Source organism: Trichosurus vulpecula, chromosome 3, assembly GCF_011100635.1.
Source record: "Trichosurus vulpecula isolate mTriVul1 chromosome 3, mTriVul1.pri, whole genome shotgun sequence".
In the NCBI taxonomy this organism is placed as follows: domain Eukaryota; kingdom Metazoa; phylum Chordata; class Mammalia; order Diprotodontia; family Phalangeridae; genus Trichosurus; species Trichosurus vulpecula.
In genome coordinates this window covers 88,265,372-88,288,797 of record NC_050575.1, presented here as the reverse complement: position 1 = coordinate 88,288,797, position 23,426 = coordinate 88,265,372, and the positions used below count along the sequence as shown (strand labels likewise).

Here is a 23,426-nt window from a genome sequence, read left to right as displayed (position 1 = left end):
AAATGCCTGTAATTTCTTTACACAGCAACTCATTTTTCTTTTGAATTTTTAGTGGTATAAGAATTCCTCCTCTCCTTCACCAAGCTCCCTTACTTAGCATAATGAGCAGCTTATATAAGAATAGCTGGGGCAAAAAGTTTATCTGGTTATTCAATAATGCATCTTTTCAATGTAAACTCTATTTTTTTTGGTCCAAGTTTTAGCAATTTGGTAATTTTAGGGTTAGCTTAAAGGGGCCAATAGGTAAGCCTGGGGAAATACAAATGAAATGATTTCTGTTTTTCCATCCATGTACATATAGCAACCATCTTGGATACATGGTGGTTTGATTTTCACAAGTCATTCCTTTGACCAGCATCTTATCATCAAGCATGTATTAAGTACTTGCTTTGTGCCATGCTGGAGATAAAAAGAAAGGGAAAAAAAAAGTGTCTGCCCTCAAGGAGCTCACATTCTAATAGGGGAGACAACACAAAAACAATCATATAAATACCTGATATGTACAACATAAATGGGAGGAAATGATCTTAAGACAGTTTTGTTCGTAAATAATAAAGCTACTGAAAATTTACTCAGTAATTAGGACTTATTGTCTAAAAAATAAGCTAACTAAAACACCTTATACTTCTCACTTTTATAACTGACCTCAAATGAAATTCAATTATTGACTTAAAGACAGATCAGTAGAAATATAAATAGGATTGAAGACAATTGAAATGGGATTCAGAAGACATAAATTCTAATCTCTGGTCGAATTAGAATACTTTGATTCTGCAGCTATCTGTATAATCTTGGATTCATTTGGATCATTCTCCCAACTTCAGTTTTATCATCTGCAAAATGGGGAGTTTAGAGAAGAAAATTTCTAAGATTCTTTGTGACTTTATCTCCTAATTAAATGATCACAATATCGGTTCCTTAAAAATTCTAGTTTCTTGTACTTCTAAGATTTAAAAGCTTGATCATTATGACTATGACATACAAAACACAAGAATGTGACTGAGGTGGACATATCTAGATTCACCACTACCTAACATTAAGTAGAAGAAAATAAATATGGTACAGATCAATAAAGCTACTGCTGCTTTGTCTAAAACTATTGCCATACTGTTTTCATTCAGCTATACTTAATATAGTTATTTGAAGGGTTATCTTTAAATGATGCTGATAAGAAGACAGGAAAGGAACAATATTTTGTACAAAGTAGGTATTCAATTGACTACTGAATTTTTAAAGAGAAAATGAAATGAGAAAAAATATTTCTTCTGGTCTTAGCCCACTATTGCCTACTTCGCTCAATAACCTGAAAATCTAAAGTATGTGCCCCATGGCAGCCAAGGTTCACAATACAAATTGCCTACAGGAGAAGGGGAAACCGAAAATGAAAAGTCATGTTAAGCAGGACAGCATAAGAGAAAATAGAAGACACATGGGAGAAGACAGGAAGATATTAAAGAAGGGGAAAGGAGCATTTCATTTTCTTCCTTCCTTTAAACACTATGCCATTTCTCTTCAATGTCAGTTATGTGGGCTGCCTAAATTCTAGAAATTAGCTTATATTTATCTCAGACATACTTGAGAATTATCAGTCTAGTGCTAGATACACAGAAACTACCCCTGATCATTATGAGTTTTAAAAAGGCATCATTCATTTTCCAAATCTTATCTAAAGAAATTTTATTTCATTGTGCATATCACTTTCCATCATGTTAAGTGAATATTTTTGTAACTTATCTCTATAACTTAACAAGTTTGTTCTTCTGTTATTACTAAACATCCCTTCATAGCAACTGATATAATATGCAGTGTTCTAGCCACAAGAGTCAAAGTAAAGTGCAACAAAATACCTCTATATAAAAAGAAAGAGTTATTGTATTTTTAATCCCTTGGTCCTATTTTGGCCAAAGATTTGGTTATATATGTAAATCAGAATGTTACTACTGCTAAACCTAATATTTCGCTTCAGAAAACTAATGGTCAACTTTAGGCAAAAATGATAAAGTTATCTTGGATTTACTGAACAGCCTTTGCTTTCTTATTCTTCCATTTAATGTTTCATTACATAGCTAATATACAGTGAGAGCCAAGATTCCTATAACCTTTGTACTTAAATGGATTTAATTTTTAGAATCATGGAATTATAAAGCCAATATTAGTGACAATCTAGTCCATTTTACAGATGAGGTACTGTAGAACAGAGAGATGAAATGAACTTGTCCACAGTCAATCAACTAGCTGGGGACAAAGCTAAGATTAGAAATTAGGTTTCCTAATTGCCAAGTCTAGTGGTTTAGGCACTAAGGCACGTTATGCTGCCTCATCTTTATTTTTAACTTCACTAAGAAACTGACACTCATTGTGATCACCAAAAATTCACAAGGGCATGAGCACTTCTCATCTAATGCTTATCTAGGTAGAAAAAATTACCAGTCAAGGGCAGTTTCACAGTTCAATTCAACATTTATTAAGTACCGACCATATTCAAAAGACTGAGTATAAAAAGACTAAAGTAAAACTATTCCTACGTTCCAAGTGCATGCCATGTGTGTAAGCAAAGTAAATACAAGACAATTTGAGAAGAGAAAGAATACTAATAATTGGGTTTGGGAAGTGGGAAGCTCAGGAAAGATTTTGGAGAAGCTGTATCTACAGTAGGCTTTGAAAGAAGATAAAGATGCTGAGAATCAGAGAGGAGTGAGTTCCAGGCTAAAGGGCGGCTTCTGCAAATGCACAAAGGCAGGAGTTGGAAATGTCAAGTTTCAAGAACCAGTTGGTAATCCAGTTTGGCTGAACCATCACTCGGATGAATGGTAGTAATATGACTGGATCCAGATTACAGAAGGCCCTAAATGCCAGAACATGACTTTGTATTTTATCCTAAAGGCTATGAGGTACACTGAGGAATTTTTGCTTAGGGTAGTAACATAGTGCTTTAGGAAAATTATTTTGGTACCTATGTGAAAAACTGATTGGAGAGAGGAAAAACTAGAAGCATGGAAATCATTTTGGACTATTACAGTCATTACAACAGTCCAAGCAAAATTCAAGCCTAAATTAAGGTGGTGGTCCTGAGAGTAGAGAGGAGATGAATGAAAAATACTTGGTAGAAGTAGATTAGATAAGATTTGGCAATAGGTTGGCTGTAGGAAGACCTGAATTCAAATGAGGACTCAGACACTAGCTATGAGACCTTGGGCAAGTTATTTAATCTGTCTCAGCTTCTTCAGCTGTTAAAAAAAAAAAGGGGGGGGGGGGATAAAAATACCAGTTGTGAGGATCAAATGAGATAGTATTTGTAAAAATCTTACATAGTAGGCTCTAATTAAATGCTTGTTTCCTCCTCTCCCACCCCCATCCTGGGGTAGAGGAGTAATAATTGTAACTCAAATCTACTTTACTACTTGTTAACATACTCTAGGATCTAGGAAAAGGTTACAGAAAAAATTGAAATAAATTCAAAAACCTACTTTAATCATTTGATGAGTTCAACTATCTTATACCTTTTCCTATATATCCTATGTTATGAATAATCAAGTTTAATTGTAACATCTGAAAATACAATTCCATCAAAAGACATAAACATGCAATACTGGTGATGGTTTTCCTTCCTGAAAACAAGCCTTCAGATTTAGGGCTTAGGTGCTCTGAAGGAAAACTTTTACCAGTTCCAAAATCTAAGCAGTGAGTAGTAAAGTTTCTTTTGTTTTAGTTTGTTTTTTTTTCTGACCTTACAGAATCTTCAGGTAATTATCCATCACTTTGTCCCAACACCTCAGACTTTTTTCCATATTTCCAGGTTCTAAGCACTGAACAATGCTGAAGAGAGTGACAAACAAAAGAAAAAGCAGTAGTGCAGTCTCATGCACTATAGACAATGCTGTCATTTGACAGCTGATTGGATACAATGAGCAGATGCAATAGAGAAGTTTCCTGTCTTCACTATCAGTTTTCCTGTACCTTTAGAACTTGAAGTACAAGAAAAAGAAAAAATCAATAGTTGGCAAATTAATTTTCCAGCAGTGTTAGAGACATCAGGACTGTCTCACTGTGCTACTACCACTAAATGTGTCCATCTACACAAGAAAACCAAGAGGATGTAAACTGTTATTTGCCAGAAGTGAAAACCCTCTAGGACTTGTTCATGAGTATACATTCTAGGATCCAGAGCCAGGGACGATGGATTGGGCCCAAAGTTGAAAAGAAGGAGGATACTGGACTGGCTGGCTTTCAGGAAAATGAAAAGCTCTTTTTCCGCCTGCAAACTTTCCATGAAAGCAAAGGTCCATCTTTTTATTACTAACAGTCTACTAGTGTTGCCACAAGGAGGTATACAACTATCTGTGAAAAATTAAAAATTAGTATTACACAAAGGGTAATGGAGAGGTTCCTGTAGGTTCCTGAATAGGCTAAACACATAACCAATGAGGAACTCCAAAGAACAGGAATAAAAGGTGACATCCAGGAATTATAAAATGGAAAGAGGAGATGAGTTAGTTATTTGCTAAGAGAGATGACAGATGGACAGAGTGCTCCGCTGTACCCTTGCAAGGTCAAAAGGAAGCCAGAAAGTCTCCAGCCTACTGGAAGGATATTTCCTGTGTTAAATTTATGCAAGAACCATGGATAAGAGCTGCCCAGGATGGGCAAGCACAGATGCATCACTGGTGGGAACTTCCAAATCAATAAGATCGTTGGTAATTCTACATTGCCCATGATGATTTCACTCTATGACTATAAAACAGCACATAAATGCTCACAAAAGATCATCTCACATTGGCACATCTTTCACAAAGTAGCGTGTACGTCATAAGAATCTCTGTGCCAACATAGAGAGACATTTTACTAAACTTTAGTGATTTGAGATTTCCGTTTGTTTCCTTGCTTTCTTAGTGGCCAAATTCACTAAGAAAAAAAGATGCGCTAAAATGAAAACAATATGTGGACGATGTTAAACATTAAAGTAGAATAATAGCCACTAGAATATTTTTATTTTACTGAAGGATAAATTCAGCTTCAATAACAATAACAACAGCCTATTTTGGTTTGAGAAAAGTGATACTGAAAATCGATGAACCTGTATTAAAAATACTTAAGTTAGACTTACGTATAGACTATGGGATGTTTCCATCTGGCTTGCAACTGAAACCTTCTGTCTCATCTCCTCTCATTAGAATACGAGTTCCTTGAGGGCAAGGATTGTCTTATTTGTTATTTGTGTCTCCACTGCTTAGCACAGTGCTTTACACAAAAGGTTAAGATTATTAAGCTACATTTAATTTCCTCTTCTGAATGCCTCACCCCAAATATGGGACATGCTGATTATAGAAATCCACATATTCACTGTGTAAAACAGTAACAAGTTTTCCTATTTGTACCTATAATTTTCTTGCATTAAAGTAGCACTATTTGAATATCCCATAGTAGTATTAAAGTGACTTTGGGCTTTTGGAAGCTATGTTAGCAATGTGAAAACATGTCTAAGGCACTACACAAAGTTAAAGAAAAGGATTCAAGTAAAGACCAGGCAACAGTGAGTATCTTTGTTTTATCTAGCAGAGAGTTTTTCATAAAGTAGTAATATAATATTTAAACTCCTCAACCTTTAAAACTTTAATAACTCTGGCTGTGAGTATAATAGACACTACTTACCTAAGACAACTTTGATTTTTCTCTCAACCAATATATATTCCAGTTCTGCTAGCCAGAAGATAATTTACCTTCTCATCTACCATAAACTGTTCAACACCAAATATTGTGTAAAGTAGTTTTAAACATTTGCTTTTGAGAGTTAGAGAATGTTTCTATGACCCACGTTACTGACATTTTAAAATGCATTCAGATTTAATGGTGGACTCTATATATTTGGAGTTGATGTCTAACCAACTCATTGACTAAATGAAAAGAAACCAACAGTAGGCTTCTTTTGTGATTTTTGGCAAGGGAAGATGGGGAGTGAAAAACGAAGAGAAGGAAAGGATCATTTAGAACAAGTTTAGTAGCTATGAATTAAGTATCCCAGGTTGTCTCTGAGTCAAGAAAGACCTGAACTCAAGTTAGGCACTATACCATACCGGCCTTAAAACACTTGGCAAGTAAAAAAATATGAATGCTTCAGACAACTCAATTGCTGATTTGAATTAATAGAGGTAATTTCCTCATCATGAATTCCCTATAGCAATGAAATCATAGATTTGATTACACTATCTCTTCCCCCCCCCCATTATTTCACTCCCCTTGCAAAAAAGAGAAAAGTTAAGACCATACAGGCAAATAATATAATTTTCTTAGAAGGCTTAAATTTAGCTATATTTGGAACCAGTAAAGTTTAGTTCTTCAGAATAAGTTTTTTTGATTAAGTTCTTAAGTTTTCTTTGCTATGAAATGAGGAAGTTGGACTAGATGGTGTCTAAGGTTCTAGGTGGCACAGAGGGTAAAGAGCTGGGCCTGGAGTCAGCAGGACCTGAGTTCAAATCTAGTTTTAGGCATTTACTAGCCATGTGACCCTAAGCAAGTCACTTAAACCCTGTTCCTCTGTTTCCTCATCTGCAAAATGAATTGAAGAAGGAAATGGCAAACCACTCCAGTGGAAACATCTGAACAACAACAGAGTCTCATCTAGTTCTAAAACCAATGATCTTAAATTTCTAAAGACTATATTTCTTTCTAAAGTGAAATTATATAAAGTCTACATGAAAGTATATAATTGTTTAATTTACAGCTACATCACCAATATGACTTAAAATAAAATCATATAATAGTAAGCATCCAAAATACTTTAAGATAAAATGACTAACTTGTCAACTAAACTTAAAAACTGACAAAGGATGGCAAACACTATACAACTACAAAACTGGTTATGCAAGCTAGGTGACACAAGAGTATGAGGTCTGGAATCAGGAAGACTCATATTCCTGAATTCAAATCTGCCTCAAGACACTCATTAGCTATGCGACCCTGGCCAAGGCAACTAACTCTGTTTGCCTCAGTTTCTTCACCTGTAAAATGGACTGGAGAAGGAAATGGCAAATCATTCCAGTATCTTTGCCAAGAAAACCTCAAATGGGTCATGAAGAGTCCTACAAGACTGAAAATGATTGAACGACAACATAAAACAGGTTACCTGCCCGAGTATGTCAGTTTGATTAACAGCAAGACTAAAATTCATCTTAACAAAGTTTTTGAGAAATAAAATATCAGTAATAAAACAATCAACCATTAGGTATTTCTTAAATTAACATTTATGGGAAGATTCTAAAATATTTTAATGAACTTCGTTTCAGATTTTATCATTCTAACATTGGGCATTGTTGTAAATAAAACTACCTTTTCCTATTAGGTATTGGAAAAAGGTACTACAAAAAAATGCAGTTCACCACTTTCTTACCACTATCTTACACCATCTTCTTTTTTTTTTTGTTACCATTTTTCAACATTAAAAAACTTAAAACTGAGTTTTAGTTGCATAAGATGTTAGATAATTGATATAAAAAGACAATTTAATATTCTCTTAGTTTACAAATGATAAAATAAAGGTTTTTAAAATATCCTGTATTATTAGAAGTCCTCTTCAAACATACTGGTTAAAGGTCAAAAACAGCTTCTAAAATTGAGAACTAAAATTTTTTCCAACAGTACTATAGTATATATCACTATCCACAAAAGGTAGATGATTTTACCAGCAGCTAGACTGTAGAACTTTATTATGTGGTTTTATTGTACTTACAGTCTTGTTTTTATTATGAACAGGTAACAGGAACAGGTAAAGAACTAGACAAAGTAATTTGGGGATACTTAAATTCAGTATAGTCATGCATTAACTTAAAGCACTTAAACTCATTATGAACACCAACAAGGAATTTTCTTGAAAGCTTATTAATAAACAAAGTAACATGTTCCTTGCTGTAACTAGTTACAACTACATTAAACAAGTATTTAATAGATGAGTTTTTCTTGAAAGATGTTGCAGCAGATGTCTTGTTCACCCTCTATGGCTTTGCTAAGTAGAACAAAAAAAATATGAAAATCCCTCTCCCTCCCCCTCCCAGCATTACACATTTTTACCATCACTTAGATTTCATTAGTATAGCTACTAGAAAGAAAAACATCTTATCTGCTGGGTAGGTCCCTCTACCAGCTTTCTCCACATTTTCGCCAAACTCTTGCTACAGTATCTAACTAATGATTTGTTGTAACATTATTTTTCCCATATATGAAATTTTTTTCAAAAAAGCTGCTTATTCATAAAGATCTCAATATTCAAGTTTTAAAATGTGTAAAATGTAGAAACATTGACCAAAGTATTAGGAAAATTTGTCCACAATTACATTATAAAGTAACAACGATAAATTTCTCAGAAATTTATAAAATTTGTGATGCGCTATATATATATATATATTTATATATATCAACTGCCAGCCATAGAAATGTCACTAAATTGACTATTTCAAATAACAGGGATATCTTTGATATAGCTACTCCAGCCAACCACCTAAAGCAAAAATACTTTCTACATCAAAATTCCAGAAAATGTCACAAAAGTTTATTTTTAGTTTATGTTATTAATAAATAGTCCATGAAAGACAAGAACTAAATATATCCTGTCATCTTTCTACTTCCAACTACTAATCTACAACCAATTTTTATCTGTAGCAAATTTTTAATCCTAGGTGGCTGACTTCCCCCGACAACCAGCATGTTACTGTTGGGCTTTTCTCAATGTTAGATAGGATGTATTTAAAATAAAGGATTTCACTTTAGATGGTTATATCTGAGACATGCAATTTGGATGGCTAAAAAGTAAACTCCTTGAAGGTACCGCTATTTTCTTTTTTGTCTTTTATCTCCAATCCTTACATACAAAAGATACTTAATAATATATATTAAATTGTATCCATGTTAAAAATGAGATCTATTAGAATGACATGAATCTAAATAAAAGATGCTTTGGAAAACAAATCTATAATGTCAACAATTCCCTAAATATTCATTCCCAAAGTCAAATAGTTACACTTTGGGAATTATTCATTCCTTTGGAGTGCTACTGCTCCCTACCCTCTTACTATGGGGTAACATACATACAAATATACTACTCTTCCCTAACCCATTGGAGTGGTTGCATATGTATAAAGGAATTAGTTAATTAAATTTGCATTTCACTAGCAATATAAAAATGAATATCCACAAATGCTGGAACAAAATAATAATAATAATAGCATTTCTACAATAAACTTTGTAAAGCCCTTTACAAATATTATATCATTTGATTCTCTGGGAGGTAGGTGTATTATCCCCCATTTTACAGATGAAGAAACTGAGGCACAGAGAACTTAACTGACCTCCTCAGGAACACACAGCTAATAAATGTCTGAGGCTGCATTTGAACCCTGGACGACTTCCTGACTTCAAGTCCAATGCTCTATCTACTATACTACATAGCTGTCAAATTCCACCCGATTAATTCCAAGTCTAAAGTAAGCAATGAGTGGTATTAACATGAGTTCCGCAGTTTTCCCCTTAGCATTGAATACCATGATATTCTTCACAATGTCACCATTATAATGCATCTATTTAATAAAGCGATATTACTTTTAAATACTCTATTATTGTTTGAAATGCTTCCTGTAGTATGAGAAACTTCCTAATATTAATAATGTTAAACTGAATTACATGCATAGCTGCCCATTTCTTAGATACTCTGAAATATATTTCCTGTCAAAGTCAGTATGTCTAAAATAAAGACTTAAGTGGTGATTAGAAGAATCTGAATTTGTGGTTGTAGCTTTTCAACTGAGCCTGTGGAAGCAGGAACACCACCAAGGCTCCATTTGACCTGGTATCTTCTTCTGCCTCTGCAACACTAACTGCCCAACACCCACCTAGCAAAAAGAAGCAGACCTTAACCAAGACTGTCCCACAGCAATAATTACCCTGTGATGACTATAAGTATTATAATTCATCTGTCACCAAATACTACTTCTATGACTAGCAAATTCCCACCACCTGTTATTTTCCCTATCCCTGTATTACTTAATCATAGGCAATCTAGAAATAAAGTATTGTCAGCCACCCCTTTTCATTCTTTATATGTACCATGTACACATGTCCCACTCCAGTTCTAGCCAACCTTTCCACTTTGCCCTTTGGAATTCCTGTTCCATAATAAAGATTTGTTGTTGTTCAGTTGTTTCAGTCATGTCCAACTCTGTTACTCCATTTAGAGTTTTCTTGGCAAAGACACTTGAGTGGTTTGCCATTGCCTTCTCCAGCTCATTTTATAGGTGAGGAAACTGAGGCAAACAGAGTTAAGTGACTTGCCCAGGTGACACAGATAACAAGTGCCTGTGGTCAAAATTGAACTCAGGAAGATGAGTCTTCCTGACTCCAGGCTTTGTATTCTACCCACTGTGCCATCTAGCTGCCCCGTAACAAAGGCAAGGTAAGGGAATAACGATTGATAAAGCATATGCGCTAAGTGTTTTACCAATATTATCTCATTTGATGTTCACAACAACCCTGGAAGGTTGTGTTCTATTATTAGCCCCAGTTAAGGAAACTGAGGCAGACAGAGGTTAAATAACTTGCCCAGACTCACACAGCTAATAAGTAGCTGGGGCCACATTTGAACTCAGCATTCTATCTGCTGTACCATCTGGCTGCCTCATATCTATCACAATCCTTCTTCTATTTGCTCTCATTGAGACTAGGTAGCACAGGATTCCTGGGTACCCTCTTCATTACTGACTATACCTTCACTCATACCCCTCTTCAACCCAAACACCAGTGCCCCATACTGCCACTTCCAAACTCCTTCCTTTCCACCATCTCTCAAGCAACCTCTCCTCCTTACATAGATCACGGTAGCTGTCGTCTACCAAACACACAGGTTGTTCTCTCTCTCTTTTCTCCAATTCATACCTGGATCATCATTGTCTTCTCTTCCAACACTAATGTATTTCAACATTCACACTGATGTTCCTTCAAATACTCTAAGCTCCCAGTTCCTCAATCGCCTCAAATCCCAAAACCTAATCTTCCATTCCATCTCAGCTACACACAGGGATGGTCACACCACGGCTTTCACCATTACCCACAAATGTTCTATTTCCTTGAACAAAAACTTTGATATTACTCAATCTGACAATAACCTTCTATCACCCCGTCTCTCCTTACGCTATATCCCTACTAAATCTATTGACTCTCCTTGAGATCTCCAATCTCTCCATCCAATCAGGCCTACTCTGACTTCACTTTCCTTCCTTCTCAATTCAGATCCTCAAAATAACCAATTGGACTCTACATTGTCTGTACTCTCAAATCCTTTGCCTCCTGTGCTATTACCACTTGTCCTTGCCAATGACCAGCTCTGGATTACTCCCATCTACCTACTCTATTCCTATGCATGGTGCTGAACATAACTGGAGAAAGTCACACAATCGTGCTGACTACACACATTACAAATTTATGTTGTCACTTTTCAATTGAGGCATTCCTGCAGCAAAGCAATCCCTTGATTCCTCCCTAATTCATTCCCTATCTCACTCCCCACAGAAACTATTTCAAACTTCTTTTCAAGCCTCCCATGCCAGTCCATGCCCTCTCAACTGAGGATCTTGCATACTTAAAAAAAAATTGGAACCATTGCTCTGAGCACATTATTCACCACTTCTCTTGTTCTCAAAACTCCTAGACATCATTCCTGTCTCTCCTCCTTTCTTCTAATCTCTGATAAGACAGCCCCTATCTTTGCCAAACACAACCCCTCTGCATGTACTTTGATCCCATTACTTCCAGTCTTCAAGTAGTCCCTTAAATCTTCCCTTCTCTCTAATCTTTAATCTCTCCTTCACACATACCCAAGCTTCCCCATTCCTAAAAAAACAAAAAATATAAAAAATAAAAACTTCCCTAGACTTTATTTCTCCCTCAAGTTATCTTCCTACATCTGTCCTCCCTTTCTAAGGCAAAGTCCTATTAAAAGCTGTCTACACAGTTGCCTCTACTTCTATATCACACCCTCTGTATGTGCTACCCAATATTGGGACCTCTTTACTCTCTACTCTATTTCGCTTGGTCACTTCATCAATTTGCATAGGTTTTATTTACCATAATCGCTATGATTTACACATTTAAATATTTAGTCTCTCTCCTGTGCTTCAGTCCTGAATTGCTGTTCCATCATTCAGTCATATCAGATTCTTCCTGACCCTGTGGACTATAGCATACCAGTACTATTCATGGGGTTTTCTTGGTAAGGATTCTGGCATGGTTTGCCATTTCCTTCTCCAATGGATTAAGGCAAAAAGAGGTTAAGTGACTAACCCAGGATCACACAGCTTGTAAGTGTCTGGGGCCTTATTTGAACTCAGTTCTTCCTGACTCCAGACCCAAAGCTCTTCCCAAACTGGGTGTTCCAACTCATCCCAACATATATACAACAAGATCCACTCCTCTTCCAAACTTCCTTCTTCTATAGAAAATATCACATCATTCTTCCCAACTCGTGGCTCATAACTTTGGTGATATCCTTAACTACCCACTCTCCTACAACACATTTATCAAATAAATTCCCAAATCTTGCCAAAATCTATCTCCACAACATTTCTGACATGCAACGCCTCTCTATTCACACAACCACCAGGGTGATCAACATAAAAAAATCAACCCATCAAACAAAAAAAAAACCCAACCCTATTCTCTGCAAACAGGAAACTAGTAGACTACTCAGGGTAGTCCATAAACAATTTCATTCTCAAAATTTTGAGACGTACATGACACAACCAATTCAAACATAAAAATTTAACCCCCCCAACTGCATCCATTAAATTTTGAATTTATAGTCAGCTCAAATTACTTGTTTCAAAACCATTAAGAATTTAAAGTCAAAGGGTTTTTTTTTTTTTAAATTTGTTTTCTTTTAAACCTCTCACCCTATAAAAGGGATTTGAAATTTGGCAGGGCTCTTTCTCAACTTGCAATAGCTGAAGTGTACGCAACAGCCCTGCATTCTTCTCCTTCCAGAATAAAACGTAAGTGATTCTACTAGAGGAATCAGTTTATATCAGTTCTTTTTGGCATTAAAATTCAACAATGGTCTTGAATTCTAGATCTCTATCTTATAGTCATCTTTAAAAAAAAATACACCTAGAAAGAGCTTTGGTCATTGAGACTACAAATTTCAAACATTTCCTTAACCATATATGAAAATAAGCAAAAAAAAAATCTCAGGAATATATCATTTGCTTTACTTCTTTCCGCAAATTGTCCTTTTCCCCCAAACATTTTTTTACCAATGCCAAAACACCTGGGTATAGAAAACAAACCACAAGGTCAAACAAGTTCACTATCATAATACAGCAGCTATGAAAACATTGATAAGGAATTAAATTAATGACCTAATTAAACTATCACCTAAACCTTAGTTTAGTAGTGTGTAGTTAAACCTTAGTGTGTAGTTAAAATGTAAAGTATGACCTTATATTTTTAAAAATTTTGATAAAATAATAGTTCATAAAATTACCTTTGTAATACTTGTTTCCTTTAAAAGATTCAACAGCCAGGCATTAAAAACTTTCCCACTCCAATAACCTTCATATCCATTGCAATGTCTTAAATATTTTTACTAACTGTTAAAATTCTATGATTATTATACAGTTCAAGTATCAAAAATCCTTCCTAAACTCTACTACCAGCTAAGATAGTTAGGTCTATCATGAAACAAAATGAAATAGAATTTAAGGTAATCATTTCAGACCAGGTACTCCATTAAAACTGGTCCTTATGAAAGATTTTTCATCTTAGGGTATGAGTAGATGATTACTGACACTAAAAAATATAAGGCTCCTTTTATATAATGATCTCTTACCCCTACTTATTAAAATAGGTCATCCAACTTATGCTGACACTGGATCTAGGAACTGCAATTATTTTGCAATCTGTTTTTATCCTTGCTGAAAGATCCTGAAAACTACACACACACACACACACACACACACACACACACAACCACCAACCACTGACATACAGTTGTTTATACATCTGCTATTGAACTGACTTTCTCATTCACATGATCTAAGCCAATACTTCTTTTATGAAACAGCTTTAAACTTCCACAAACTCTATCTATTGCTCATTAATTCAAAATGTCAAACAACCTGCACTCCTGACAGTGCAAGGCTATATTGGCACAGAGAAAGCCAACAAGTGATATTAGTTAAACGAGGTCTATTTTTAGTAGTGGCTTCTTTTTCTACAACCTAATATTGCTATCAAAACATAAGTAAATGAGTTAAAGTCATCACAAAAGTCATTCTGCTTTCAACTGTTTCAAAGTACACAGAACTAAACATAGCTAAAGAAAACATTTAGATTATTTCCTACTCTGAGTCCTTCCTAGCCCAAGGTAGAGAATGGATCTTGCAACACTGTTTTTTTTATTTAGAGTCACTGAACTTGTCAATTTAGACTTGTTCAAACAAATTGCTTCAGAGATTTTGTATCTGAAACTTTAAATAGTAAGAAAACTGATGCAAAAATCACTTTCAATTTATTCTTATTTCACACTACAGTAAAACATGCAATTGGATTAGATTATTTACTGCATGTTCAGAGAATGTTAATTAGCTTTAAATGAAATATATTAAATATATAAATATAGACACATAGATTTAATATTCGGTCTACTTATTATTACCTAATACATAAGAAAAAAAATCTATCATTCTTAATTCAATTCAGGAAGGTATAATTCACAAATACAACTGCTGAAAGCTACCTGATATTCATGCCAATTTCAAAAGATTATCCTCAGGAATATAATCAGAAAAAACTGATTACAATTATAAAATATCAATGAATTAGTTGAATTTTTGTTTTGAAATAATATTTCCCTGCTACTACAAAAATTCATATTATATAAGTTGATTACAAAACTAAAATTAAAAGATCTGATGAGAACATACATAATTAAAAACCTCTCGGTTAAAAGGTATATAATTTTGTATTTTTTTCTAATTTTAATTTATTAATGGGGTAGAATCTCACCGGAAAAGGAAAAATGTTGTCAGCTCTGTTCAAACTATCTTCCATCCAAGATTTGGGAGCAAAAGCTGAGCTGGGCCGAGCATACTTCTGTAGCTGAATATGATTGCTTGCAAAATTTTTCTTCAGGGGCGAAATGGAGTTGAGAGGTGTTATTCCTCCATTGAGTCCTCTGCGGTGATCTCGGCCTTGGGAGCCTCCCCAGCCACCATATCCACCACCACCGGGGCTCCATGAAGAAGATGGTGTAGGTGAAGGACTTTGGTAGCTGCTCCATGGAGAGGGTGGCTTGTTTAGATTATTAGCCAAATGAGGCAGCTGATTAAAAGCAGCATTTCTGTGTGTAAATGGAGGTGGATGAGGACTAGCAGGAGACCTCCTCTGCTGCTGATGCTGATTGTGATGATGTTGAAAATGAGGATGATGAGGGTGGTGCTGAGAAAGGGGTCCTATCTGAGGGGAAAAGCTGCCACCAAAGCCAGGGCTGACGTGATGCGGAAAATTTTGAAACAGCAGAGCACCATTATTCGCTGAAGCAGCAGGGACACCTCCCTGGTGAAAAAAACTTGCATCTTCATTGATTATTGTAGAGGAAGAAGGAGCAATAGCTGCTGACCAGTTACTGAAACCAGTAAGAGAGGATGCACTGGATGTTAAGGGCTGAGTTGAAGTACCTAACCCTGTAGCCTCTTGGTAGTCAAATCCTGTCAACACTGGTGATTCTATTCTTATTTTTTCCTTCCCATTGCCATTTTCTGAAGAGCTATCTCCTTGATTTTCTTCAGATTTAGCTTTCTCAGGTTCAGGCAGTATCCCTGCTTCCTGACCTTGACTGGGGGAAAGCTGCTGCTTTTCTAGAGAATCTTGCTGTTCCTGTTGCTGTTGCTGAGTTTTAGATTTTTCTGACCCCAGAATCTCATCCTGAATGTTATGGGCAGCTGGAGCAGGAAAGAGCCAAGCTGACCCAGCATTACTGCCATTGGCAGCTGTGTTATTATTTATAAAAGCAGCAGGGCTGGGGGTTGCATTTTGATGATGGTGTGGAGGCTGCAGATGTGGATGAAATCTGACTGGAAAAGCTGATTTATTCCCAGTATTGTTTTGCACCAGCACTCCAAACCCGTAATCCCCCATTTATTATTTTTATGATCTGAATTCTTACAACAAAAATGACAACCTAGTGCTTAAGTCTGTCTCCTTTCCTCCAACCCAAAATGAGTGTTTTAGAAATGTCTTATTATAGCTCAGTGATCCCAGCTTATCCCCACCCTAAATATTTCTGATTTGGAATTCTGGTATCTGAAAACCTAAAAAATCTCTCTTAAGATATGGACATGAGTCAAATTGTGTTTATTTCTAAGGGAGAGGGTAGGAAGGGAAAAAAAATCAAGTCTTTGGTTAGTAAAATAGGTGGTTTCTTTTTCCAAAGGAAAATGCACATGAATGACAAAAACAGAGCTTCTTAAGCATTTATGGATGTAGAAGAATAAGCATTGCGCAGAGTAAAAAATATATCTATAATTTAACAATCATATGTTCTTCCTCAGCAGTTTTGACTCACCCACATATGAAATCTTTTAAGGATTAGGGGAGAAGACGTCTTTTCTTGGCAGCTCAAAAAAAATTTTTTTTTAAATCAGGAATAATTTAAGAACATTATATATTATATATTTATGTATAAAGATATTATGTTATGTGGAGAGAAAGAAAGAAATGGGGTGAATTCCTGGTTCCAGGAAATAAAATTTCAGTCGAGGAAATCAGCATTGAATAGGAATGGGAGGGTTGCAGGAAGGTTTCTGCTGTTCCTGGTACTGTTTTTGCTCTTTCTGCTGCTCCTGGTGCAGTTTTTGCTCCTGGGGCTGTTTTTGTTGCTGCTGCTCTTCCTGCTCCTGGTGCAGTTCTTGCTGTTGCTGCTCCTGTTTTTCCTGCTTCTGGTCTCCCCCCCACCTCTTCTCCCCCATGAAATGGGCTGAAAACACCCGTTTCTCTCTAGGGGGGACAGAGATTAGAAAAGGATTAAAGCGATTCACTGTGGAGGGGAGGGGGTCAAAACAACTCGGGGGGGCCTCAGCAGCCGCCGGCCGGGGTGTGCGGGGGAAATTGGGGCGATCTGGAAGGAAGGTCCTGCCACTGCTGCTGCGGTTTCTGCCTTGTCCCCTCTCTGCGGCTCCGGGGTTTTTTTTTCCCTCATGGGACCCGGGGGCGGTTTGTTCGGTTTCTCAGTTCGATTCTCCGCAGGAAGAAAAAAACAAAAAAACAAACAAACAAAAAAACCAACACTGCGATTATTCTAATGGAGAAATGTCCCCCTTTCTTTCTTTTCTGCCCCCCGAAAAATTTAAATAATTATTTACAGTTTTTCTCCTCACGGTTCCTGGGCCGCCGCAGCCGCGGTCTCCGCTGGCCCCGTAGTCAGTGCCGTCTTTGCCGCGGCCTTCTCCTTCCTCTTCGGTTTCTCTTCTTCCTCCTCCTCCTCCTCTGCTGTCTCCACCGCCACCGCCTCCCGGTGCCCGGTCTCCCCGCAGCCGCCGCCGACTCCTCCTCAGGACCGAGCAGAGTGAAATGACAACCAGCTGGAAAGACCAAGAGACACTTCCGGTTCGGGGAGGGAGGGGCGGGGCGCCTCGCGAACCCCCGCCCACCCACCAAAAGACCAATCTGTGAGCGGATTCTGTAGTGACCACACCCCGTCCCCATTTGGGGCCCGCCCAAGAAGGTCAAAAAAAAGATCTCTCCAGTGACGCCCCAGCAAACTGGAGCCCGCCCATTAAGGTCATTACCTTGGCTTCCCCTCCCCCAACCTCTCAGTTAACTCAACCGGTCGCCATCTTAGGTGAGGGCAAAGGAATCATTGCTAATTCCTCTGCCTGGCTGAGAGACGACTGAAGAAGGGCGAGCCGTGTGGGAGAGACCTAAACCCCTCCGTCACCTAAGGCAGGAAGGCGGAGTGTTAAGGAACTGAACCGACGACCTGCGAAAAGCCGGGGAGCGGCGTTGCCCATAGTTAAGGTGGCTCCCTGAGCGTCACGTGCGCCAGCCCCGGCTCCGCCCCAGAGGGCTCTGGAAGGCGAGGCCGTGCCTGCCCTGCCTGCCCTGCCTGCGCAGCTGGAAAGGTCAGAGCTGCTCCCCAGCTGTGCTGAGAACTGCGTTTCTTCTAGCCTCGGCTGTAGGCCCGTAACAGGGCAGGGCCTGGCTGGGCGTGTGGCCTCCTTGACTGCGGTTGACCCCGAGGCCCGGCACCTTGCGCTATAGGCCCCGCCTCTTTGGCCGAAAGAGCTCGGATGACTTGCATAGGAGCGTTGGAGGGTGGGCTGCCTCTTAGATCAGAGTCGAGGTGATCCATGTCTGGTCCCGGACCGCTCTTTATCCCAGTCCCTTTATTTTGCAGAAAAGTTTAATGACTTGTCCTAGGGCATAGGCTCGCAGATTTAGAACTAGAAGTGACCCTATACGTGAACTAGACCCGTCCCGCCCTCCCCCTTCCCCTCCCCGTCCCAGTGCCCTCCGGAAAACCTTAAGAGATTTGCCTGAGGTCGTAGACGTACTAAACATAGGGGCTGAAGTTCAGAACCTTTGTCCAACCCCAAGCCTCCTTTGACCAATCCAGAAAGAGGCCCAGCGAAAGAAAGTGACCCTGCCCAAGGTTACAGAGGTAGCAGCCTTGCTCTCTCAGGCCCCTTCGTAATGGCTTGCGGCACCTTTTCGCCAGGCTTTCAAAAAGCTAGTTTGTTTATTTATATTAGAGATAAAAGGGGCGTGGGGGGGAGGGGGTGACATTTGATGAGGAAAAAAGGCCTCTGCATCATTTACCCATGTTCACAGAGGTACAAAATGGCAGATTTGGAATTTAAACCCATATCCTGCTGGTATCCTCTACCCGGCTTTTGTCCGATACCCAGATATTACCGAAGTGAATCCAAGCATAAAGCCAGTTTTAAGAGTATGAGGGCAAAATGGTGCAATGGACCTTGGAAGGTACCATTTAGTCCAGATCCCTCCTTTTGTGTTGAAGGAAACCAAAAGCCAGAGAAGGAAGTGACTTCCTTAAGGTTTCACAGCAGATTAGGAGCAAACGTGGTTCTTGAATCCAGGTCTGCTGGCTGCTTGTTCCAGTACTCTTTCTACTATTCTATTTTAAAATGATAATCAGAGGTAAAGTGGACAAAATGTAAATGCATGTTTGGGGTTGATGGGTTCGATTGGGTTAGAGGCAACAGAACCAAGGATAATACCAGAAATTAAAACACAACCACTGGTCTGTAAGGCATTGCATGAAACAATTATTTAAAAAAACAATAGGTACTTATTAAATCAACTACAAATTCAACCTGCTTCGTTCAATGGGAGACCTAACTTCTGCTTGCTGCCCCATCATTCCCTATAGTGTCCAGTCCAGATGTTTTCTACTCTTTTAAATTTCTCCATCTTACTGAGAATAGTAATAGTGGACTGGGCTGGGCTAATAATATTCTCAATAATATTGAGAATAATCATCTTATTGGCATATGATCCTACATCCTACTTTATTGAGGTACCCAAGACACTGAAAATGACAACAAGAAAAGCATTAATGTCTTTTTAAAGAATATCATATCCTCATCTTTTGGAATACTTCCTGCCAAGAAACTGGGGGATCTTGGTCAGTGAACCCATATACAGTTATAATGCCCCATGCCATGATGACCTTCTAACTTTTCCTTAGCAGATGTGGAGTATTCTTTTCCAAAGAACCAGATCCTAGTTTTTCAGGGTCTGCCAGATCACCTTAAATGTTCCTTAGTTCCTTCCCATCAGGCACTGGGGTACATTATGCTAATTACGAATATACGCAAAAAGCAGCAGTCATCTTGGTTTATATGAAACTAATTATATGTAAAAATATTCAAATCAGAATATTGCTTTGGAGTTGGTAGGTCAGGCATTTTCTGTTACAGAATTATAGAACTTGGTGTTTTTGGCGTGAGTCTTAACTGGAATGGAATAGTCAGAAGACAGGTCTGGGCAGGTATTCAGTCCAGGCCCTCCTAGAGAGTAATACTAGTCAGTGTCCTCTGGAAATGCTAATAAGTGTTCTGATGAATCTGTAAAGCATATTTTAAAGCAGGGGGTCTTAAACTTTTTTGTATTGTGGACTGCTTTCACAGTCTGGTAAAGCCTGAGGACCTCTTCGTAGAATGATGTTTTTAAAGCATAAAATAAAATGCACAGAATTACAAAAGAAACAAGGGTTAATGAAATTAAAAAAAACTTATTTTTTTTCCATCCAAGTTCACATCCCCCCTCCCTTGAAATCTATCTACAAGTCCAAGATTGCAAGTAAAGGTTGTTGTTGAGTCATTTCAGTTGTGTCCAACTCTTCGTGACCCCATTTGGCATTTTCTTGACAGACACATTGGAGTGGTTTGCCATTTCTTTCTTTAGCTCATTTTGCAGATGAGGAAACTGAGGCAAACAGGGTTTTGTGACTTGCCCAGGGTCATCCTTATTTCACAGCAACTAGAAACACATTATCAATTCTTCCAGTCCAATATTTTTTCCAAATACAAGAGTCACTAATTAGTTTTTGAGATGGGGAAGAAAGGTGTTATAAGGGTTAAGTGACTTCTCAGGCATCATCCATTCCAAAGTTATTGGGAAATTTTAAGGCACAGCACAATATAGTAAGTAATTAATGAACAGGAGACAGGCATTTTGAAACCAAGTACAGATAGTGCATTTTATTAAACTACTCCTCCGGTATACATCCTGTTTTAGTATTTGAAAGTATACATGTTTACTTAGGAAGGACCATTGTTTTCTGGCACCTAATTACTAGGTTACATTTTTTCCTTTTGTTTGCTGTTTTGCAATCTATGCAAACTCTCTGAATTTTAAACATTATTTTCCCTCTGACTTTCCCAGTTACTGTATTATTATTAATAAAGGTTTACAGTTAACAAGCCGTTTTGTCAAAGAGAGTGGTGAACCCAGCTCTTCTGATGAACTGTTTGTGAATAAATGGTCTGGAAGGGACTAAACCTAGGAATGCTTCATTTAAATTCAGGCACACCTTGGCAAAGCGTTAGTGTAAGCAAAGACAGCTCAGCTAAAACACTAGGAGTATAACTTCCAAACAATGACCTTAATCTCCCAAGATGACATATCCTCGACTGGTTCCAGCCACCTGTACTGAACTGCATTGTTGACACAGATTACTCCTTTCTGTTTGGATTGGATACACTTCACTTCCTGTCTTAAAAGTATGGCAAAGTGATATGACTGAATAGCTATTTGTTGAAGTACACCCCATAAGCAAGCAGATCAAATGATTTCCACCTTTAACATGTGTAAAATCTATGACAACAATAAAAGGTATAAAATTATCTGAGCTAAGTTGTGTAAATAGTGACGGCCGCCAGTGGAAGAAGTCATACAACGTGCTGACTAGGTCTACCACAGACTGATGTTGTCCACTCTCCATTGTGCCCTCATTGCCTCACATCAATGGTCTTTTATCAACTCGATCACATTCTACTCAGAATCTATTTCAAACCATTCCTTCCATTCTCAAGTTATGGTAATTTGTGCACATATCCTGCCCTCTCACCTGAAGAGTGTGCTCAGCTGAGGAACTTGACTCAGACTTCACTGCAAAAAAAAAGCCCCTCATTTGGTAGCTCCTTCCCTTCCCCAGTTCCACGCTTCAAATCACCTTAGCAATCATCTCCAATCCTCCTTTACTTTGCTGTAGTCACTGAAGATGGCCCTTCTTGATAATGTCAAGACTATTGATCCCATCTCCTCCCCTGTCGTCTCTTACTCCCTGAATCATCCTCTTGTTCTCCCTAATTTTTAACCTCTACTTATCTATTGTGCTCTCTGCTGTATTCAAATATTCTTGTCCATTCTTAAAAAAAAAAAAACTTTCATTTGGCCCCACCATTCCCTTAAAGCTTAAGCTATCATTCTGTATTCTCTTCCCAACCAATCTCTTAAGAAAAGCAGTCTACCCTCATTCCCTCATTGCCCCATTGTTCACCTCCCATATACTTCTCAAACCTTTGCAAACTGGCTTCCATCCCCACCACTAATCTAAAACTATTTTCTCCAAGTTCATCAATGATTTCTTATTGCTAAATCTAGTGACCTTTCTTCAGTCCTCTTTCTTGGCATATCATAGTAGCTTAATAAGTGTTCATGAATTGAATAATTAATTGACCTCAGGAAGAAGAAAACCATCACTTCTCTGGGCCTCATTTGAACTAGATGTACTCTGAAGTCATTCCAGCTCTAAAATCCTATTATTTTATTGAAAAAAATAATAGTTTTAAAGGAGTAAATAAATTAGTAGGTAGAACACTGTATTTAGAATATTAAAATATGGGTTCTACGGCTAATATGGCCATTGCTCAAATCTTCATCATAGGTAAATTATTGAATCTTTCTCTACTACATTTCCCCCTAAATAGTGCTCTGAACCAAGCCAGAAACTTTTCATAAGAATATCTTGTAAGTCAATTCTAATCAGACACAAATCTTGATTTCCTAAAAGTATTTGTAGCAAGACAATGTTATTTAGTAGATAAAATGCCAAATTTGTCTTCAGGAAGACCTGAGTTTGAATCCTACCTCAGATGCTAGCTTTGTGACCATGGGCAAGTCACTTTGCCTCTGTTAAGTCTTAAGTTTCTCATCTGTAAAGTGGGACAATAACACACGCCTCACAAGGTTGTTGAGAGGACCAAAGGTGATCATGTGTATAAAGTGCTTTGCAAACCTGAATGAGATACGTGACTGCCAATTATTATTACGACACCTAGCATTTAACAGCAGTGGTAGCATAAATTTCTGTTCCCTTAAGTAAAAATTTCAGAAAGGGTGCCTTAAAATTTTTAAGCTGCAAAGTATACTAATCATTTGACAAGTATTTCTACCTTTTTTATCTTCCTTTCACCATCCGTCTACTGATGAGAGTAGGCAAGCGTCCTTTTATAGTATCAGCATTGTAGAAAACATTAGACCAGAATATCCTGAAAGACAAAGTACCAGGATGTAACTTCTGCTGCCAGACCCCAGCATCCTTATGTCTCCTAAAGGAAAGGGTCTGGTTTCCTTTGTTTCTGGGTTCCTCCATACATACTCTTCCCTTGTCCTTTATGCTACTAACCCTCAGGATTAAATTCCGGGGTGAATGCCGGAAGGAGATCTCTAATGGTATGCCATAGTTTTTTGTAATAGAAAGAACATTAGAACTAGAATTTATAGTTTAGCACCTAGGTTGTGATACATATACAAATAACTATTGAACAAAATAGAAATTGTAGAATCTAAGAATCTACAGAAAGAACAGAAAGTGACCTCAGAGGTCTTCTGATCAAACACTTATTTTATAACCGGGGCCTGAGAAA

At 37.7% G+C, this 23,426-nt stretch overlaps 1 protein-coding gene across 2 annotated transcripts in view; it reads right to left on the bottom strand.

Moving 5' to 3' along the window:
• Positions 1 to 17,582, bottom strand: part of CPEB4 (cytoplasmic polyadenylation element binding protein 4) — an 81,396-nt gene extending 63,814 nt beyond the window's left edge. For both annotated transcript variants that reach the window (XM_036748732.1, XM_036748733.1), the window contains exons 1-2: positions 17,394 to 17,582; positions 15,040 to 17,269 (exon numbers count right to left, since the gene is read on the bottom strand). In XM_036748732.1, coding sequence (XP_036604627.1) covers positions 15,040 to 16,170 — 1,131 coding nt within the window. In that variant the 5' untranslated portion in view covers positions 16,171 to 17,269; positions 17,394 to 17,582. The remainder of the gene's footprint in view (positions 1 to 15,039; positions 17,270 to 17,393) is intronic.
• Between the last annotated feature and the right edge of the window lie 5,844 nt (positions 17,583 to 23,426).